The following is a 23,096-nucleotide window of genomic DNA, read 5'->3' on the forward strand; positions in this document are numbered from 1 at the left end:
CCACTCAACATTACCATCTATTTAATAAGAAGTGTTAGCACTTGCTATTGGGAAGGCACCGTTCTAAGCATTCTGTGTGTAGTCGCTAATCTATCGCTACCTAAGAGGCAGACACTGCTGTTACATCTTCTCTTGCAGCAAACACACACAACTGAAAAGTCCAAGCCAGGATTCAAACCAAGGCCCTCTGGTTCCACCGTCTTTGGCCTTAACCAGCACCCCACACAGCCATTCCAGCACAGAGCCTGCAGTGGGAGCCACCTCCTGCCCACCAGCCTGTGGGCATGGATGTGTGTGGCCCTGTGGCCAGCACATTCCTGCACTGAGAGTGAGGTCCATGCAAGACCGTGGGGCTGGATCCCGGTGGCACAGGGGATGGGGGCGAAGCAGGGCCCGGGGTGGGAGGCTGCGGAGGGAGGGACATGTCCCCCACCCTCTTGCACACAAACACCTCTTACCCATCTGACCCAACGCACAGGCAGAGACCTAGGGGCGGAGGGTATATAGAAAATCTCTGTACCTTTCGGTCCATTTTTCTGTGAACTTAAAACTATTCTTTAAAAAAAAAAAGTCTATTAAAAAAATTAACTTCTTAATCTCATTTTACTGCAATCCACCTTCAATGTCTAATGCATTACAGAAATTGCTTCAAGTCATTTTCTAATTCCCAAGACAATTGTTTATTTTAGTCTTTTTTTCCTCTTTTACTTCTTTGACCAGTTCTTTCTTTCTCCTTCCTAAGAAACTTTGTCTTAGATTTTTTTAAATGTTTGTTGACTCGGTAAAGGGAAATGCAGGTTTTCTCTGGCCTTTGTGGCCACTGAAGCCCTTTCCTGTCTCTTCCCACCCCTTCAATATCCAGGACCCCATGGATTTGTCTCTGATTCTCCTCTTTTAACCATCAAAGTATCCTGGATTCAGCCCCATCATCAGATTCCCACTATTAACCGTCACTGATTCTCTACTAACAAATAATTGATTCTCACATGGAACTCTCTTTTTCTACCTCATTCAAGTGTCCAGCCATTATTTTCAATCATCAATAAGGCAGACACAGCTGAGTGTACCATGAAACCCTTAAGACCAACTTATCCAGTATCAAACTGGTTTCAACCCCTCCATCCTCTCCATCTGCTGCTTCTCTTCCTCTTTCTCATTATTAATCAGAAGCAAAAGAAGTATAAGTAATGCCCTGTACATACAATTCATCCACCTATTGGTTCCTTTTCCTATTCTTTCTGAGAAACAGATCTCATGGACACAGTTTCCTCAGTTTACCCACTTAGGGTTCCAGCCTCAGGAAGCACACGCTGGAAGGGTGACCAAAAGGCCGTCTTTTTTATGTCATCTCAACTGAAAGGAATAGCTTGGCTGTTTACTCCAGCCCACTCAGGGGGGACATAAGGTGACTGGAATTCTCTCACTAAATTTCCACCAGTAAGATGGTCATGGATTTAAAGTTGGAAAATTAGTTAATACCCAGAAAGGCAGACCTTCTCAAAGGTTCACTCTGCAACCTACTGTCATCTTGCTTGGAGCACAGGCAGAGTCACAAGCCTCTGAATTACGAGGAAGAACAAAGACCTCACTGTTGTCACCCGAAGGTTGAACTCTATTTCCACCAAGTCCAACCTTGGGAGGCCCACAGAGAGGAATTGTGAAGGTTTTCCCACTATGGACTGACCTTGTTCTCAGTGGACGGGAGGTAAATACTGACTTATTTGTATTCTCAAACTATCTTGGCAGGAGGGCCAGGCACAACTCACGATAAATTTGAAACACCGGTACACCTAGGAAAAACAGACCAACAGAATGTTTGCCTTCCATGAAGAATGCACTGTTTGATATAGCGAGTGCTTGGAGGATGGGGCGGAGGGGGCAGTCCGATCGGGGCACGAAGGGCAGAGTCGTTAAGAGCTGGGACAATATTATAATGATGGTGATGATAATGATGAATAATTTACCCATAGTAGGTCCACATATGAAAACTCTCTTCTGTATCAGCCACTGTACTGATGGCTTTTAGGGCGTCTTTTTAATCTTCCCAATCATGCTGGCAGATTGTCATCACGGTCCCCAGCTACAGGAACATGGGGATCAGAGAGGTTAATGAGCTTGCCCAGGTCACAGAGCTGCCAAATGAGCGAGCCCCGATTCACCCCCCAGGTCTGGATGACGTCATTTGTGCACTTTCCACAACCGCATGTTGCTGTGGGAAGCAAGGACACAGTGAGGTGTCTGATTGTTCGGGCCAAGCACGCAGTGGTCTCAGCCACTGTCTGAGAGGCCCCACACGAAGGCAGGGCGGGATGCAGCCCGAAGAACACTTGGTTCTAGAAGAGGGGAGGGAGCTGGTTCCAGATGAGATCACACACTAGACGCTGGCTCAGAGGAGGAACTCCCACAGGCCTGGAGCAGAGCAGAGGGGCTCAGGCAGAAGCTGATGTAATCAATGTCGGGGGACCCAAGGGGCTTGGAGTGATGGCGGAACAGTGTCAAACGGGCAAGACAGACACAGCAACCTCAGGGGGGCCTTCATGAATTCAACTGGGGCTGGAGCCGTTCCTTACAGGTTTCCAGGAAAGAAAGCTGGTCACAATAGATTGGAGAAGACATGGAGGAGAAGGAGGAAAGAACGGCAAGACTTTCTAGCAGTAGAACTGGCTGCCTTGCTGGGTTCTCCATCATGAGAAGGATTCAGAGTAGATTTGACAGGGAAACGACATCAGAGACTTAAGTATCAAGCTCAGATGGATGACTGCATGTCTCTCCTAAACTTGAGGTTCCACTGCCCCGACTTTACCAGAAATTTTCACACTGACCTCCTAGGGCTTCCACACAGAGCCCCAAACCCCTCTTCACTGCCAGGTGGACCTCATCCCTCAGCTGAGCCCTGAGTGGGAGACCGCAGTTTGATGGAAGCTTAGAAGTTGAGGATTCTAAGAAAACCCACTTCACTCTCTAAGGTTAGGTCTCATCTTCTACAAAACAGGGATAACAATGCCTTCCTTACTATCAATATATTTAGATAAAAAAATCTTAGCACAGTAGTTCAGAGAAGATTAAATGAATCTAAATCAGTAATCTCTTTAAACCCTCTTGATTGGATCATTTCATGTAATACACATTTATAAGTGTCCACTCAAGAGTAGCCATTTTTTAGGTACCAAAATTGTGCAATCCAACATGGCGGCCACTAGCCACAAGTGGCCATTGAACACTCCCATCACATAGCGCTGGTCTAGGAAATCAGAAGAGAATAGGACAAGAGCTGTGTCCAAGATAATGAATGTGGGGGAGACAAATACAAAATAAGTATAAAGTGTGTAGAAGTTGTGTAATAGAAGTATATTCAGTGTAAGTACAAATGGGACCAAACCTGTGGGGTTGGGGGTCAGGGCAGGGATGATGCGTCATGCATCTATATCATGGTAGTGAGGGAAGCCCTTAGATTGATCACCTATTGTGACAAGATGTGGCTTGCATGTTTTCTACACATGCTCTAGTTTTCTCAACCATTCCGCAAGACAGATGAAGAAACCAAGGTTCAGAGAGGTGACAAAGTCTGGCCATTCTCATATAACTCATAAGTGACAGATCTGAAGTTTTTGTTTTCTTTTCTTCTGGCAGTGCCATGTGGCACATGGGATCAAACCCGTGTCCCCTGCATTGGAAGCATGGAATCTTAACCACTGGACCCCCCAGGGAAGTCCCAGATCTGAAGTTTTAACCCCAAAACTATCGGCACCCTTACTCTTCACCTCTATTCAATACTGCCCCATCTTAGCAGAGTCTTTACGGTCTCAAAGCCTGTCCCCAGCCTTCTCTTCAAATTCATTGTCCACCAGTCACAGCTACAGGTGGGAGTCCTAAGTAGAAAGAAGGCAACTTGCACATCTGCCATCACCAATCTTCCCTCCAAACATTTCAACGTTGCTCGTGCTATTTCCAAGTTCATTCCTATCACTTCCCCTGAATGCTTCCCCAGAACCTCTGAACACAGCCTTCAAATGTGTCCCGCCTTTAGTATTAACAGACAAACAGCCACGAGACCAGATGAATGCGTCTGTTAGAATTTGACACTCCGGAAAACAGCCTGGAGCAACTTTAAATAGCAACTGGTGGAATAAACACACCAATGACTCTGGGTGGCCAGGGGATGTGTTGTAAACAGCAATTTAATAAAGAAAGTAAAACGCTGGTGACTGTTTTAAAATCCTCACCAAACACTTTTGGATTAAAGGCAATATTTTTATAGCTCCTATTCCCTGGCTATAAATGTGGGCTTCTTAAATAGCCCTTTCAGAAGCCCAGGTCCAGACCAGGGGACAAGCTGGTGACATCATGCGGCTCCACAAAAGAGGAATTGTTCCACCTCCAAGAAAACTGAGTGAGGCCTGCCTTCCCCAAGGACCAGGTGGGGAAAGGGCCATCTGCCCTCGTTTATCTTTGATGTGTGTGTGGCTCACAATGTGTTTTTTTCAGATCGCTGCCATTTCTCTTCGGGCTTTTCCTGTTGAGGTTTTGGGGGTGGGGGTCCACCCAAAAGGGTTAGGTCATGTCCGACGTCAATCAGCATTTGGGACAGGGACAAAAATCCTCACCTTGAGAATATTCTCAGATTCAACTCTACCCCCTGACTCCCATCCCTCCTCTTCTTCTAGCCAATCATGCAGACATTGAGTTTCCAGTGTTTTCCCCTGAAGGAGGATGACCTGGACTGGGAACCTCTCCAGGAGGAAAGGAAAGTTCCCGTCCCTGTCTGGCCTCAGGGCCAAGCACCTACAACTTTCCCAGCTCTGAGAGGGATGCTTTCTCAGCGAGGCTCCCCGTGTTATGCATCCAAATGAGCCTCAGGCTCTTTACTCTTCCGTGAGTTGAGATGCTGTTTCCTGGGTCCAGTGCCTTGTTGCTAGGACCTCAGAGGGGAGGTGGGAAGGAAAGGAAGCAAAGCAAAACTGCCCTGCCCTGCACGAGTAAAAATTTTACTGAGCAAATACTACGTGCCAAGTACTATACTACATGCAAAGTCGAGCTAATCTGACACAGCCCCTGCCCTCTGGGAGCTTATAGCCTAGCCGGAGAGACTGATATCTGGCAAGTAAATCAAATAAAAACATTTAAAAATAAGTAACAAACTGTGATAAGGGCTATAAAGGAAGCAGAGTACTTTGATGGAGAAAAGAGAGCAGGACCTTCCTAGATTATGCAGCTAGAGAAGATATGTCTGAGAAGGCCATCTTTGAGTTCAGACCTGGAGGATAAGCCATACACTAAACGGCACTAATTTGGGCACACACCAAGTTTAAGAAGGGGTGGGCTATACTGACAGAAAAAAAAGCATGTGGAAAAGCACAGTGCGGGTGGATGGAGAAATGTGAAGATGAGTCAAACCTGATAAAACTTCTCCACAATTGGAGAAAGTCACCAGGAAGAAGCAGGTAAGGTCTCACCAGGTAAGAGGGCCTTGGACATCATGGGAAGAAGCCTGGGCTGGGAGTTCCCTGGCGGTCCAGTGGTTAGGACTCAGTGCTTTCGCTGCCGAGGGCCCAGGCTCGATCCCTGGTTGGGGAACTAAGATCCCACGAGCTGCGTGGCCCAGCCAAAAACAAAAAAGAAGAAGAAGTCCGGGCTTCATTTTAAGTACAATGGAAAGATCTGGAGGGTTTTACATAGGACAGGGACAATCACATCAGTGACATGTGTATCTTTCCCATGAGTTGGGCGGGAGCCCAACTCCATCTCAAGGATGAGATGAGTTAGGATGAGAGCTCTTGCTGACACAACATGGGATGATGGCAGGAGAGAGGTCAAATGTATGTTGAGGTAGAATCCACAGCAGCATTGGCTGCTGATGAGGTTGTGGAGAGGGGTGTTGAGGGCAAAGGTGGGTGCCAAAGGCTCCAAATGGCCCCTAGGTTTTAGAATTGGCCCACTGAGTGGATGATGGAACACTGACTATGATGGGGAAGACTCAGAATGAATGGGGCTTTTTAAAATTCATTGGGGAATTCCCTGACGGTCCAGTATTTTAAGAAGACTCAGCGCTTTCACTGTGGTGGCCTGGGTTTAATCCCTGATAGGGGAACTAAGATCCCATAAGCCGCGCCATGCGGCAAAAAAAAAAAAAAAAAAAAAAATTCATGGGACATTAACAGGGGAAGAATCCAGAAATGAATTTAAAGCATCACGAGTTTGAGATGTCTTTTGAAATACAATTGGAAGCATCACATGGGCAAATGGAGCTGTGAGTCTGAAGGAGGAGAGCCAAGTCAAGAGGTAAGTGTGGGAGAGTCCCAGACAGAGAATTTGAAGCCTTGAGACAGAATAAGGCCCACCTAAGGAGAGCGTGTAGAAGATTAGAGCATCCGGGAGGGAGTCCTAAGGAGGACCAGGCAATAGCAGTGAGAAAGAGGTGAATACTCAATTATTTAATTAAAACAAAAAACGTGGGCTTTAGTGAAATTGTCCTATATGCCACTGTAATGGTGGATACATGACATTACATTTATTTGTCCAAATCCACAGAGCTATCCAACACAAAAAGCGAACCCTAATATAAGCTATAGACTTCAGTTAATAATAATATATCAATATTCATTCATCAATCATAACAAATATGCCACACACATGCAAGATGGTAACGATAAGAGAAACTGGGGGGCAGGGAGTGAAGAGGAGGTTTCTGGGAGCTCTCAGTACTCTCGGCTCCGTTTTTCTACAAATCTAAAACTGCTCTAGATACAAATGAACTTATTTACAAAACAGAAATAGACTCACAAACATAGAAAACAAACTTACGGTTACCAAAGGGGAAAGGGGGGATGGGGGCGATAAATTAGGAGTTTGGGGTTAACATACACACACTATTTATAAAACAGGTAAACAACAAGAACCTACTGTATAGCACAGGGAACTATACGCAATACTTTTAATAACCTATAATGGAAAAGAATCTGAAGAAATATATATATGTATAACTGAAACACTTTGCTGTATACTTGAAACTAACTCAGCATTGTAAATTAATTATACTTCAATTAAGAGAAGAGGTCGCTGATAAAAAAATAAACCTGGATTTATTTATGGAAAAAAATAAAACTGCTCTAAAAAATAGTTTATTAATTTAAAAAGAAGAAAGCATGGGCTTTCAGATCTGGCAAACAGAAAACAATCAAAAAAAGTGTCAGAGGCTTTCCTGGAAAGAGAAAAGAGCTTAAAACAGTATAGATTTATTCTGAAGAAAAAAGACCGTGTTCTTATAAGCCTAGTTTGAACATAGCACAGATCAAAGATCTAAGAGGAATCATTAGCTTTCCACCACTGTTCTATAACTTGCAATCTCAGAGTAAAGGACCTGAGAAGCTGGCAGAAAGCTTTTTGGATCAATCACAAGATAACTGTAAAACATTGATCCTTTTCCCTTTTTAAATCAAAGCACATGTTTCCCAGATCAAAAGAGTCGATCAGAACTAGATTTTAAATTCTACTCCCACCCTTGGGACCTGAGTGACACTAAACCAATCCACTTAACTTTTCTGAGGCTCAGTTTCAATCATCTATAAAATGGAGAGAATGCAAAAAACTATACTCCAATAATTTTTTTTAAAAAAACTAGAACGCGTATCCCGTGGGCTTGCTGTAAAGACCAGAAATATCTGCCATTACCATACTACTATAATTTATGGTCAGGATATTCAGATATTATTGCTATTATCATCATCACTATTCTTATTAACCACTGGACATTGTGCTAAGCGCTTATAGTCACTGTCTCGTTTAATCTTTCCAACAGCCCTGTAAAGTTAGTAGCCCTAGTCCCACTATTAAGATGAGTAAAGACTCAGAGAGGTTCAGTGACTTGCCCAAGATCCCACAGCTGCTAAACAGATGAAAGAAGGACGTGAACCTAGCTCAGCTTGTTTCTACAACGCTCTCAAATGCCTACACGTAGATTGTCCACATCGGTACAAGGAGTTTACATTACAAGTAAAATCTTCATTTTTTATCTCACACTTACATCTCTAGATTATGTTAGACTTTCCTACATCAGTGGTCTTCCTTTGATGTCAGTACATAGGTAGTCTACAAGTGGCTTTAGCAAGAAGGAGATGAAGATGGATTAGACTCATTTTCCTCACTAACGTTCAGAAGGAATCAATCGCCCCTTGATTCTTCCTGTATTGTCTCAAAAAAAAAAAAAAAGATAAAATGGATTTGGTCCTTCAGACCTTCCAAAATCTGCAAACCCTGGCCTCCATCTGCACCTGGTCACCCAACAGTGATATGAACGGAGTCAGTTAGCGCGGAGGCCTTTCCCAAGGTCTAACTCACTCCATCTTGGTCGCACCCATGGAGGTCCCTTGCTTGTGTCGCAAAAAGCCTGCCTGGTTCTCAGTACTTTTCCTTAAAGCCCATTGTTTGGGTAAGAATAATTATACCAAGTCTTTCATTATATTTCTCCGTTATTTCTGTACTTCCTTTGAAAGTGTTTTTTAGGTGTTTGGAAAAATTTCAAAGAAAAAAGTGTTGGTTGGTGGAGATATGCAAGATAACAATAGTTTATATGTTACTTTAATTCTTATGGAAAAAATTCACCGTCTTTCTTTTCTTTTCTTTCTAAGGTGTGTTTTCCCAAGAATCTAGTTCTTGGTGAATCTACAAAATCCTAACAGAAGGCCTTATACTTGATCATGGACTGTCCCCTTCGACCGCCTTCGTTACTCCCTGCAAGCAAACCCTTCCCAAGTTCCACATGAGCTGTGTAGTCACGTGAGTGTGAACAGACACAGGTGGTGCTCTGGCATCACACACACACGCACGCACACAATAACTTTCCTAGATTTGTGTGTGTGTGTCACTGAATACATTTCCCAGAACATTAAGTGAACTTCAGACCGCCAAACCAAAGACTTAAATATTGGGGTCTTCACAAACAGACCCCATGCTTCCTGGACTTTAAATTTTAAAAAAAGAAATAAAGAAAAGAGAAAAAGACAACAATGAAACCGTTAGTCCCTTAATAAACTCTGATATGCTCTGAAAAGGCAAGTCAAGTAGGAAAAATTTTCCTAGGAGGAAAGTTTTTTTTAAAGCCTAAAGAAGACACGAGAACAGGGGCCACCTTATGCTGCAGCCAGCAGAGGCATTCCAACGTTCCGTCAGCAGGATTCCAGCCAACCCGCACAGCGTGCTTTTATAAAGGTGGCCCCAGGCACTTCAGGGCAAGATGTGGCTGGGAAGTCTACCTGCCCCCTCGTACTTCAGAGGAGCTGGCACAGTGGCTGTCAGACTTGCCTGAGAGCCATGGCAAAGAATGGACTTGTAATTTACATCCTGCTTATCACCTTACTCCTGGACCAGACCACCAGCCACACGTCCAAGTTCAAAGCCAGGAAGCACAGCAAACGCCGAGTGAAAGGTAACGGGGTCTCTCCGTCCCGCAAAACTCTAGGCTAGCTCAGGGCGGGGAGGAGCTGGACGATGCTCATTTCCAGATTCTTCAAGGACACTAGCTCTGGTGACCGTACCGTGGCTTCAGGTGCATATGGCATTTTCAGGGGACTGAGTGACCTCTTAATTTTCTGGGACAGTTTGATATTTAAAGGAATCAAGTGGTAGGCTGCATTGTATATCTGTATTGTATTCTGTACTGTATATCCTTTGTCAGGTGAGCTTAGGCATGAGAATGCTCTTTGGAGGGTGATAACCTGGATACAACATCAGGTATTTGGAATGAGGGATCAAGTAGAAGAGACTGATTAACAGGGTATACCATTTCACTCGTAGATATTGTATGATGTTCACATATACCTGCAAGATGACTATAATCTTATTAAATGTGCACTAGAGGATAACGTTATTGGTAATGTGACTTCCGTTTCATCATTAGTTATCATGTAGGTATATTTTCATATCCCTGGCAATATAAGGACAGTCTATACTATATTTTTAAGATTTTAATGTCATAGAGAAGTTGAAACTCTTTCACTTAAAAATATTTCAACAAACAACGTCATGTAGCATTTGAAGACATTTTAATGCAAAACAATCTCCAAGCAAACCCAAATTTGGGGTGGCTTGAATTAGGTTAAGAGATTAAAAAAAAAAATCCTGCAAGGAACAATGATGATGGCAATGTATTTGCAATATGCTAAAACCAAATCAAAAGGAAAAGCATCAAGAAAAGTGTGGGGTGATGTTTTATCTCATCCTGAGTCGTTTTCATATCAGGATATTTCAAGGTAAATATTAGGACACTATTTCCCTATCAATTTCACTTCATTAGTAACAAAACACACCAAAGATACAAATAACATTAAAGTCTTGATTTAACACAACACGGATGGCTGGTGGGTAAAAGGGAGCTTATCTTGCACCGTGTTTTTAAGATTACACAGTGCCCTTTTCCAGGAATATTTATTTATACACTTTAGGTCTGATGCAAAGTTTCTTAAGTGGAATCTTTTTTCCTTATAAAATATTACACTCCTCTGTTATTCCTTTTAATGATAGATTAAAATATTTCTCATGAGTGATGAAGACAGGAAAAGGAGGGAGAGAAGATGTGGAATACTTTTGTTGCCAGCATTTGTTTACCATAAAGAAGGACTTAGCAAAGTGGTGACCACCCAGTAAGGATGCAGGGAGGTGTTTGAATATGTGAGTGTGTGTGTGCGTGCTGTGTGGGTGTTTCTCAGTTGTAGTTCAGGTTATTATGCCCTACCCTCCAAGACACACACACAAGCATGCACACATGCTTTTGTTTGTTTTTTAACAGACGGGTCCACATTTTAAATATCATCCTCCCAAAGCAGTTTTGCTCATTTTTGCTTTGAGATCCGAGAAAGTAGATTCTACAGTAAGTGAAACCATTAGCCTAAACTTGCTAAACATTTCTTTCCCCCATACGTTTTTTAAATATTTTAAGTACCTGGAAAGAATACCAAAGTTTATGAAATCAAAAGCGAAAGCCATTTTTTCTCTCTCGATCCTTTCCACAGAATTACCCCCTATTAACTGTTAGGAGATAGTATCCCCAGAGTTTTCTTTAACGTCCGATTAAAAATTGATACTTTTAACAAAATAAGAGTTGGCTATCCAAAGTACTTGGCAGACAAATTAATTGACTTTATCTATTAAATCTTGGATAACCTTAAATATAAGGCATACCTCAGCCCTTTTAACAGCTGCATAATATTCCCTTATGGATGGGTCATGACTTATTTAATCTGTTCTCTCTTGGTGAACTTTCGTGTTCATCAAATCCATCCCTTTATGATCCAATGCCTCAGTGAACTACTTTGTAAACAGATATTGATCCCCATGCTAGAATATTGTGATGATACGCTTCTAGAAGTAAAATTGTAGGTTAATTACACTGTCTGTCAAAATGGTAGCATGAACCCATGCTCTCATCTTCAGCGTATAAGAGCACCCATTCACACCTTGACAACCTGACATCCTATCATCAGGTTAAGCTGCGCCAGCCTAACAAAACCCAAAAACCTTTTAACTTGCATCTCTTTGATGGTTAACAAAGTTGAGGTATTTTTCATACGCTTACTGGTCATTTATTCCAGGAATTATTTTTGCATTCCTACACTGCACCTGCTTTTGGAGAACAACAATAATAAAATGAAAGGGAGCCTTTTTTAAAAACTCGAAATGGCAGTTGAGTGATTTAGCTCCAAAACCAAGTTTTCCCTGCTATTTGCTTCATAGGTCTCAACAAATTAGGTGGAGCAATGCAAATTATGTTGTAGTCATGAATCAAAAATAAATTTTTTGATTGTGAAATAGTTGTTCCCTGTATTCATTGTCAACAAAACACATCCACATTTCTCACAAAGGACAGAAGCAGAAGCCAAGCCACCTGGATAACGACTTCCATAGTGATCTCCCAAGAGCCTAATAATAATTCATGTGTCTTCATGTTAATTACAATGTTTACAGCTTCCCTATGGAGGCCCTTTATTTAAATAGCATGGAGCAGGAAGCCAAGAGGGACTGGGGGTGACATTTGTATGGTTTACAACTCGTAACTTGGGAGAAAACTTCAGCAGTCTTTGCAAGCCTGGCCTCCAACAGGCGATGGCTTTGCATCCTGAAGGTACCCTTATATTTATTCTGGATTCTATGGTCCCGTTGAGGAAACCCTTGAGTTACTGTCCTTCTCAGCTGAGCTACTGGACGCTTTGAGAATTGATGTCCATCCCTGGATACCCCAGAAGGCATTTCCTAACCCAAATGTGGAAACACCTGGCTTGCAAAGCGTATGTTTAAGGGGAAAATGAGGGACTTCCCCGGCGGTCCAGTGGTTAAGACTCCCCACTTCCACTGCGGGGGGCACAGGTTCGATCCCTGGTCACGGAACTAAGATCCTGCTTGCGGTGCGGTGTGGCCAAAAAAAGAAAAGGGGTGGGAGGGTAAAGTGAATCAGCACATTTGGATTTGGTCCTGTCCTGAAATTCCCTATGTGGTATCCCCACAAAAAGGCAGCTAGGAACAGCCATACCAAGCTTCAAGCATCTTAGCTATTCGAGGCCATGTACTAGGGACCAACCAGGTAAAGGTGGTCACTGTGCAGAAGCAGACGGGAGGGGTGGGAAGAGAACAGACTTGAAGCCAGAGAGATTCAAATCCCAACTCTGCACCTTACTAGCTGGGTGACCTTTGACAGGTTAATTCAGATTTCTGTGCCTCTCTTTCTCCTTTTGTGAAATGATAGCGTCCGTCTCATAGTAATACTGAAAGAATTAACCTCCCGGTGCACAGTATATGGTGGCTTTTAATATTTATTAAGATCTATTATAATTCCTGCCTTTGAAGAGCTCACAAGCTGTCAGTTCCTAAGACAGTCCCCATCAGGTCTGGATTTTTTATTTAGTTAAGGCTGCTCATTTTCTACTACTTACTTATACCCAAGGTTGTTAAAGGACAGCCACGAAGACTAACCTCATCCAGGGACATTCAAGACTAAGTAAATTGCTAATTCCTAATGCAGAAGCATTTTTAGAGGGCTTTTTATCACTGCCTTTCCCTGCTTCTCCATGAAAATCACTGAACCCTGCTAGGAGCCACTATACCTGGAACATCAGCTGAGTACGGATACTGGGGACAGGGGACTGGGGCACCCAATTAAGTCTGAGTGTGAGTTCTACCACTTATCTGCCAATTTAGCTCGTTGAGTTCATTCTCATCCTTCAATGGGAATCTCATTTTCCTCCACTCATAACTATTTTTGAAGAGTAAATGAAAATAACACAGAAGTATTTTGCATGCCATGAAGTGTCCGTTCACTCGGCAAACATTATGAGACTGATTATGTGCCAAGCTTCATGTTAAACATCGGGAATACCATGGACAACCAGAGAGATGATATTAAGTAAGTAAAGGAAGACGATTATAGATTGCAGAAATTGTGCGGAAGAAAAATAAAGGTTCAAGGAAAGAGATCAGCCAGAGGGATGCTAATGTAGAGAGGATGATCAGAAAGTCTTCTCAGAAGAGGAAGAGGCAGGACAGGAATAAAGATGCAGACGTAGAGAATGGACTTGAGGACAAGGGGAGGGGGAAGGGTGAGATGGGACGAAGTGAGAGAGTGGCATGGACATATATACACTACCAAATGTAAAATAGACAGCTAGTGGGAAGCAGCCGCATAGCACAGGGATATCAGCTCGCATAGCACAGGGATATCAGCTCGGTGCTTTGTGACCACCTAGAGGGGTGGGATAGGGAGGGTGGGAGGGAGGCTCAAGAGGGAGGGGATATGGGGATATATGTATAGCTGATTCACTTCGTTATAGAGCAGAAACTAACACAACAATGTAAAGCAATTACACTCCAATAAACATGTTAAAAAAAAAAAAAGAAGAAGAGGAGAACTTTAAGCTTGATAAGGAGATGGACAAGAGCTGGGCAAGAGTGTTCCAGGCAGAAGGAACACAAAAGAAGCATCCTGAGATGAGACGGATTGCTCTAGGATGCATCTGAAATCAACAAGTCTGAAGTCTGGTGATGGAGGGCGAGTCCCACAGGGTGGGGCTGGAGCAACAGACAGGAGCCCCATCCCCCAGAAGGACCTTCTAATATTATTACTCCCACCAAGCCCTTATACATCTTCCTGGCTAACTTATTTTCATGCATTATTTTCCACGTACACTGGGCTCAGTTTCATCAAAATCACCCTCGCCTTAGATTCTGGATTCCAAAGCTTTATTTTATTTTGTTTTATTTGTATCTTATTTTAATCATATGTTTTTCATTCCTCCTATCCCACCCTACCCTAAAATATCCTCAGAAAAGGATGGAGACCTGAAGACTCAAGTGGAAAAGCTCTGGAGAGAAGTCAATGCCCTGAAGGAAATGCAAGCCCTGCAGACAGGTGAGATCCCATCTCATCTCAAACGAGATAGGAAAAGAAACTGTGATTTGTCAGCAATTCAAACCATATAGAGAGTACGTGTTGAGTTGTAAGCGACATTTTTTTAAAAGAGACATTGACAAGCCAGAGACGTGTCCAGGAGAAAGGATCTAAAAGCTGGGGAGATGACTGTTTGGGGAAATTAGCTTGATTTTCCACTCCCTACTACTGTAAATGGGTGGTATAGAAATAAAACCAGGCATTTCAATAATACATTTTAAAAGTCCGTCCATAATTCTTCTTTAATGGGCAATGAAAGAAAACTGAAGAAGTATTAGCTAGCTAAAATAATCAGCATTATTTAGATGTTTACTAAGTGCCCATTGGGAGATCGCCGAGGTTGAACTGAACACAGGATCAGAGGACTCACTCCCGACAAGTAGGGCAACACATGCAGAGAAGACCAGTGGTTAGAGCCACAGCTTGCCAGCAGAGGGCAGCATCCAGTGTTCCCTTTTCATGGAGTAGCGCTCCTGGCAGCCTATGCAGCTGTACCCACTGCTGTCCAGGAGCTACTCTGCTGGCTCCCAGGGCAAGGAAACGAGAGCCACACTAGGTAAGTTCAGGAACATCCCTGGCTTGTAAGGTTCACAACCTCAGGAATGAATACTCTCATAGGAACTCCAAAAGCAGAGCTTTGAGGGTCTCACAAGAGAACTGCCCAATTATAAGACTTACTACCTTCAAGGAGGACTGAAGTTACAGCTTTTCCATCAAGTATTTATAACTCCCAGGCCAGCTGTATGTTACTGATCCTGAGTCATTTTTACCATAAGCAACGTTGCCTAGTAACACTGGTGACAGGGCCCTTTATCAGGTTTCCAGGGGAACAGAATTAGAAAGTTAAAGGACGGCCAAATGCGGTTGCAGAAGGGGAGAGTTTTGTTAACCCTCTAACCACAGTTGGGGACTATAATAATACTTTATAAACATTAACGCATTAATCCTCCAACAATTTATCAGATGCTGCTGCTATGATTATCCTCATTTTACAGATGAGGAAACTGAGGCACAGAGAAATGAAATAATTTTTCCAAAGCTTACACAGCTAGTAAATGTCAGAACTGACACCTAAGTCTAGGCGCTACAGCCCTGGAGCCTGACTCTCCAACGTTATGCCTCGAAACTTTCTTTCTATTTGTTTTATCCTGGGTAAGACAAACAATATTACCAGGGCTCAGTTATCTGCATAAGAAAAGCCCTATCGCTCCACATGCAAACTCACTTTTGTTTTTGTTTGTTTTCTAATAATTGTGGCACACCAACCAGTTCCAAAAGTTCCAAGGAAATTCAGCACATAATGGAGCTACACAAACTAGCGAACATGTATATATTCAAGCAGCAGGAGGCTTAAGGCCAGGGTTTAAGGGTGAGGCAGACCTGGGTTTCCGTAGTTGTGATCTTATGTGATGGGTAAGTCACCTTTTTATAGGCTAAGTTGTTAATAAGTAACAACTTCTTTAAGCTTCACTATCCTGATATGTAAAGATGGGCATAATGAAAACTCACTTCATGGGATGGTTGTGATTATGACATGAGTTCATTTATGTAAAGTACTTGGCACAGTGTCTGACTCATACAAAGTCTTTAGTACATGCTAACTCACCATTGTCACTGCACATCATTCATTCCACAACTATTTAATGCTATTGGCCAGATCCAGTCCTGGATTATTATACTACAAAAGCATCTTAATATGTCAAATTTCACATCTTTACAGTCTGTCTCCGAGGCACAAAATTTCACAAGAAGTGCTACCTTGCTTTGGAAGGCTTGAAGCACTTCCACGAAGCCAACGAAGACTGCATTTCCAAGGGAGGGACGCTGGTTGTCCCCAGAACCTCCGATGAAATCAATGCCATCCGAGACTATGGTAAAAGGAGCCTGCCGGGGGTCAATGACTTTTGGCTGGGCATCAACGACATGGTCACAGAAGGCAAGTTTGTCGATATCAATGGAGTCGCCATCTCCTTCCTCAACTGGGACCTTGCACAGCCTAACGGTGGCAAGCGGGAAAACTGTGTCCTCTTCTCACAGTCAGCCCAGGGCAAATGGAGTGACGAGGTCTGTCGTAGCAGCAAGAGGTACATATGTGAGTTCGCCATCCCCTGATAGACCCTTCTTGAATGTGTCTCCCAAGCAAGATCCGTCATGATTTATAGGCTGATGGATCCCAAGAATAAGTCAAAATTGTCCTCCCTCATGGGACTCTGTGTTCACAGGAATACAAGAGTCAGCCAGTTTTGCTACCACATTGTATTGTGATTTTGCCCTCCCTGGGGTATGGGGGAGCAGAAAATAATGATCTAGCCATGTACACACTGTTAAAGGGGCTTCTGCAAAATGGGCTATCAGACCTTTCTCACTCCTGGTCCCTCCTACTTGTATCGACCAGGTTAGTGTTAAAAATACAACAGCCAGAAAAGCAAGCTTAGACGACCTGGAAGATTTTCTCTTAAAAGTTTAGGATATATTTGATTGATGAGGTGCTACATAATCCAAAAACTTTTCAGTCTGATGTTCAATCTGTTCCATCCTAATGATAGTATCTTATTAGTCCATCACCCTTTCTTTGAGTTGCAGCATCCCCTGGCGGGACTAGTATCTTCTCTGTCACATCAAAACATGAACGTCTCAGAGAGGTTCTGATATAATTCCATTTTCTTCAAACCCATCCTACTCCCCCCAGCCCTCCAGCCATATACACATCTTTTTTTTTTTTTTTTTTTGGAAGTTCCAAGTAAAGATCTGGAAGGAAATATTAAGGCAGTATTGGTAACCCTAAGACAGAACAGAGTAGCAGATTGTATAGAAAAAGAAAATTTTAAAAAGTCTACTTTTTCCCTGCATTAACATCTCTACCTGACTTTATGAAATCAAGGGTGGATATGACATGTTAGTTTCCTTTTTTTTAACATATTTTACATACTTATATATATTTAACAATCATATATTTAAGTCTATTATGAGCAATCTATATTTGGAGGTTGAAAGCTGGATTTAAATAATATTATTTTGGAGTCACATGTCTATGTTATTTTTTATTATTCTGCTATTCCCACTAAATTGTTTCACTAGATTGTGTAAAGTAACGTCATTGCTTAATATGAAATTACGAAGTCAAGACTTGGGGGAAATGGGCTTCTTAGGAGCAAACAATTCTAAGTATATTCTGTTTTTCAAATAAATGTCTTTTTTTTTTCTTTAAATGCTGATTGTGTTTTGGGAGCAAAATCCTTCTCTACAAACTTTAATTATGTATGCTTGGAATTAAGTTTTAGTTCTTTACATTGCACAATAATAAAGCCTGAATTCTGATCAATGTGGATGTATGTGGGTATTGATTACAGTTATTTAAACTATGTTGGTTTATATCAGACTTGGCAAAATTCAGGGGGAAATACCCTGGATTTAATCAAACCGGTGATTTAGATGTACTACAAGGATAGTTTTACTTGACAATAAAGAAGTAAAGTCCATGAAATTCCCTGGTGGTCCAGTGGTTAGGATTCAGCGCCTTCACTGCTGGAGCCTGGGTTCCATCCCTGGTCAGGGAACTAAGACCCCAGAAGCGGCACAGCGCAGGCAAAAAAAAAAGTCCAGGGAGAGGAGGAGACTTAAAAACAAAATTTGTATCTGCAATTAGTTTTGGTTGATGCTGGCCAACTTCCTACGCCAACAGAACCACAGTCTCCTTAAAGATAATGACAATAATGAGATTCATAGATAGTATGAGTAGCATATTCTAGACACTGTGCTCAATTTTACATAATTCTCATTTATCTTTGGAAAAATCTAGGGATTTAGGCTCTAGAATTATTTCATTTCACAAAAGAACAAACTGAAGAAGAGAGGTGTGGTAATTTGCCCTAAATCACCCCCAGGATTAGTGAAGTTGTGACCAGAAGCCAAAAGTTGACTCAGATTCTACATCCTTAGCAACTCAGAAGGAGCTGTGACAAGGTCAAGTCTGTTCAAACAGGCAATGGAAGTGGACTCTAATCCATCTCCCTGTTCCCTCATGTGGGGTAACAGTTTGGGCCAACACCTGACCTTGATGGGGCATTCAGTCTGAATCTGCTTCAAAAGGGTTAAATAAAGACAACTCCGGTTCACACAAGTCAGTGTCAGAGTTTGGGTACCTAGGAGATGGTGATAGATAAGGTCATGTTCCCCCAAATGCCCCAACCAGAAAGCTCCAGAGAAGCTTAATTCAAAGGAACAGAGGAAGGTTAGTTAGTGAGGGCAAATCAAGATGAGTTACCAAGACAAGGGGCAGATGGATGGGAGACAGAGCAAGATTGGAAGGAGTAGATTAAGAGATTATCTGGTTTGCCCAGGGTCAGACTCATGACCTTGACTTTATTACTTAGCCAACATATCAACCAGAAGCCACACCCACTCCTTGGAAGCTGCCTGGACTATAACATAACGAATTCTGAAACTTGGTAGAAAGAGTGCCATGAGCAATTAGCAATGTCTCACAAGTTCATGATAGGAGGACACCAACATTTATACTACATAATTGTCATCCCTAGTATAAACCCTTGGCTTCCTGCAGTTATATTTAAAGTAGTCAAGTCCCTACAAGATTTACCAGAAAGCTGATTCTAATCTCTAAAGAAGTGTTTCTCAAGCATTCTTGTGCTTAAAAATCACATGGGAACCTTATCAACTTGCAGACCCGATAGATCTGGACTGAGGCCCCAGATTCTTCATTTCCCTTTTTTTGTTTGTTTTAATATATATATATATATATTTATTTATTTATTTATGGCTGCGTTGGGTCTTCGTTGCTGTGCGCGGGCTTTCTCTAGTTGCGGCGAGCGGGGCTACTCTTTGTTGCGGTGTGCGGGCTTTAGTAGATGTGGCGCACAGGTTTCAGTAGCTGTGGCTCGTCACCAGGGAAGCCCCCCAGATTCTTCATTTCTAAAAGCATCTAGTGCAAGCCAACAGGGCTGGACCACACGCCACAGTCTGAGAGCAAGTGTCTAAAGCTGTAGCTACTTGCCCAGAGACAGTCTCTGCCGATTCCAGCAGTTTTGTTTCCCTTTAACTCAAGTCAAGGGTAGGATCTACAATTCATCTGTGTGAAGAACAATACTAAGAGCAATTTCTCTACCCATCACAGATGCTTCCATCCATATTGTTAAATGAGGTACAAAGTAAAAATCAATTAGTTAAAGGAAATAATAGTTGAGATTCAAATTAGGGATTCGAAGGAGAACATATCTCAAGGTTCAATGGGTCCTTTCTCTTCTCTAACAATGCTGAATAACATTTCTGAAATTAAAATTAAGATAGAAACTTTTTCCTGTTCTTACATTAGTGAGAACTTCCATCATCGTCACCAAATAAAGCACATCTAACAAATGAAGAAGCCCACCAATTTTAGCTACTTAAGTAACTAATTTAATCTGTTGTAAGAGATTCAAAGGGCGCCTACTAACTATAAAGCATCATGCTAGGTAATATGGAAGGACAGAAAGGAAGTAAGTTACGGTATCTGCACTCCAGGATATTACAACCTAGTCCACAGGAGGAGAGCAAGACTCTCCACTGGAGTCTGAGAAGAAAATACTAGTAGCTCTAATTACATATGAAAGTTGTGAATTTACAGATTATTACTATCTAGTTTAACCTAAACTGAAACCCACAAAGTGGGCACGGATTTAAATAAATTCCTGGAAATAAACACCAAATTGAATATACACTAATAAAAAAAAAATTGTGCACACACTCAAACAAGCATAGCTGACACTTCTACTGGTTCAGGGAGACATACAGAGCCCAGGCAAACCCAATCAGAATCTTTTCCAGTGGTTGCCAATGGACACTGGGAGTATTGAAACTTTTTTTTTTTTTTTTTTGCTGGAGACACTAAATTGGGACAAAGTGAATTTAGGGCTCTGATAGAATACTTCCCTTCCAGTTGGATGCAATGTGCAGAATGAATTATAACAAATAGAAGCAGTGATGAGCAATGATAGGGCAGGAAGGGAAAAGGGGGAGAGGGAGAGAGAGAAAAAGAGAGAGAAAGGGAGGAAATGTGTGTGTGTGTGTGTGTGTGTGTGTGTGTGTGTGTGTGTTTTCACATAATGCTGAGTTTATCATTCTTAAGGCCCTGGTTTTTATTTCTGTAAATTCTATGAGAATTTGAGCTAGTTGGAGTTTGTGTATCAGCCAGGATAGTCTAGGTTATGACCTCACCGAGCTTATATCTAGATAGGCAAACATACAATAAACAAAGAAAAAACAAAATCATTTCAGAAAATATGACAAAATGTCAAAAGACCGACATGACAAAATGGCATAACAAATGACACAATTAAAATGACAAAAGAATAAAATAAAAAAAGGAGATGAAAGATGGAGTGACTAGAGACAGTGATGAACTGTCTTTTAATGAGTGAACAACTCTTTTAACACAGTGAAAGAGAGAATGGAAAACTAAGTGACCTAGGAATCATCAGGGCAAAAGTCCAAGAGAGACCCTGAGAGAAATGACTTACCCCAAATCTCCCAGCAAGCTGGGGACAGGGCAGGGACTGGAATTCAACTTCCTGTCTCCCAATGCAGAGGCTGTATCTTGCCAGCAAAGTTCAAGGTCATTTAAGGTCAAGGGACTTGGAGTCAGAAGACCTAGACTCCACACATGCTACATGTGTGATTTTAGGCAAGAATAAATTTTTGGGCCCCCACTTCCTCATCTATCAGTAGAAATGACAGATCATCCACAGAACTGTGAGTTGAAATTTGAAAATACAATTTCTGAGCAAGCAAACACTCTGGATATGACATCTTTAAAAAAGAAGAGTTTTGTTCCGTAAAATAACCAAAACATCTCACGATAGAAAAATGTGCAGAGTAAGTAAAAACATTTAGAAATTATCCTGCATCTTGGTCTTTTTCACTCATTTATCCAGTTAATATTTATTAAGCACATGTATCCAGCAGCGTCTAATTTTACCACCATCCACGCAAAGCTGTAGAGGTTACATCATCAGGCAATGTTATATCCTGCTTTATTTTACTTAACCATTTTCCTAGCTTTTCCATAATGTACTTTCTATGGTTCCATAATATTCGAATGTGTTATTAATTGAGCACATATATGACTGCAATTTTTAATACATTTAAAAATGGAATTTTACTTAAACATCTAAATATAAATATTTAGTCTTTATATAAATAAATGGAAATTTTGCTTTTCATTTTTCTCCTGTAAATAATGCTGTAATGAACATTTTGTGGCAATTTTCTTTCTTTTTGACTGTAGGTTTTTCTCCCGTATTGAGTTCCAGGGAATTCCCTGGCAGTCCAGTGTTTAAGACTCCATGCTTCTACTGCAGAGGACTCGGGTTGGATCCCTGGTCGGGGAGCTAAGATCTCCGCATACCACACGAGTGGCAAAAAGAAGAAAAAAAAATTCCAGAAGTGGAATTATTAAATAAAAGGGTAGGAATAACTTTAGCCACTTTGCATCATGGTGTGAAATTACTTTCCAAATAGATCGTGCAAACTGAAGAGGCAGCATGCCCTGTAATGCCACTAACTTTGGAGTCAGTTGGTCCTGCATTTGTATACCAGAATCCATGCTCTGTGACCTGGAAGAAGTCATTTTACTTTGCTGAATACCTTCCCAATATGTAAATACACAATAAAAGTAAAACAATAATGTGAAGGGATTCATCATATTTACCTTAGAAAATTGTTAGGATTAAAAATAGAGTTAGGGGACTTCCCTGGTAGTCCAGAGGTTAAGAGTCCGCCTTCCAATGCAGGGGATGCGGGTTCGATCCCTGGTTGGGGAACTAGGATGTCACATGCCGCGGGGCAACTCAGCCCCGCGCATCTCAACTAGAGAGCCTGCGTGCCCAAACTACAGAGCCCATGCGCTCTGGAGCCCGCAACTAAGACCCTGATACAGTCAAAATAAACAAATAAATAAAAATTAATTAATTAATTAAAAAAATAAACAGAGTTAATTTTTCTTTTTTGGTAATAGTTGATTTCAGAAATATTAATTATTCAATTAAGCTAAGACAAAGAATGGGACTGTGGGGGTAAGAGAGGTGCCTGGAAGAAGCCTCACAGGTAGCAGGTAATGTTATTATGACATTTGGTATATGCATTTGGGTTACACAAATTCAAGCTGCACTAAGAACTGCGAATAGAGATCAGCATTAAATTAAAAGTTACCTTAAAAAACCAGGATGGGGCTTCCCTGGTGGCGCAGTGGTTGAGAGTCCGCCTGCCGATGCAGGGGACACAGGTTCGAGCCCCGGTCCGGGAAGATCCCACATGTCGCGGAGCAACTAAGCTTGTGCGCCACAACTACTGAGCCTGCGCTCTAGAGCCCGCGCACCACAGCTACTGAGCCTGCGTGCCACAACTACTAAAGGCCGCGTGCCTAGAGCCAGTGCTCCTCAACAAGAGAAGCCACCGCAATGAGAAGCCCACGCACCGCGACGAAGAGTAGCCCCCGCTTGCCACAACTAGAGAAAGCCCAGGCGCAGGTATGAAGACCACATGCAGCCAAAAAAATAAAAATAAATAAAATAAAGTAGGTGTTACAACAAAGGAGTTTTAGAAAGTTTCAAGAAGTGACATCAGAAGGACAGACTCCGAGGGTGACTAGAGCCCTTAGCCTGATGAAGGGGTATAC

General features: G+C 42.1%; 1 protein-coding gene and 1 pseudogene across 1 annotated transcript; both read left to right on the forward strand.

The window, feature by feature from the left end:
* Positions 1-9,270: 9,270 nt before the first annotated feature.
* On the forward strand, positions 9,271-16,671 carry CLEC3A (C-type lectin domain family 3 member A). The gene is made up of 3 exons (XM_022583136.2): positions 9,271-9,421; positions 14,306-14,389; positions 16,149-16,671. Exons 1-3 carry the CDS (start codon positions 9,307-9,309, stop codon positions 16,538-16,540), a joined length of 591 nt encoding a protein of 196 aa, XP_022438844.2. The 5' UTR covers positions 9,271-9,306; the 3' UTR covers positions 16,541-16,671.
* Positions 16,672-16,771: 100 nt separating this feature from the next.
* Positions 16,772-23,096, forward strand: part of LOC149744707 (uncharacterized) — a 33,082-nt pseudogene continuing 26,757 nt past the window's right edge.

The sequence above is a fragment of the Delphinapterus leucas genome, chromosome 20 (genome assembly GCF_059928025.1).
Source record: "Delphinapterus leucas isolate spDelLeu-1000000601 "Yukka" chromosome 20, BTC_Dleu_Yukka2, whole genome shotgun sequence".
Lineage (NCBI taxonomy): Eukaryota > Metazoa > Chordata > Mammalia > Artiodactyla > Monodontidae > Delphinapterus > Delphinapterus leucas.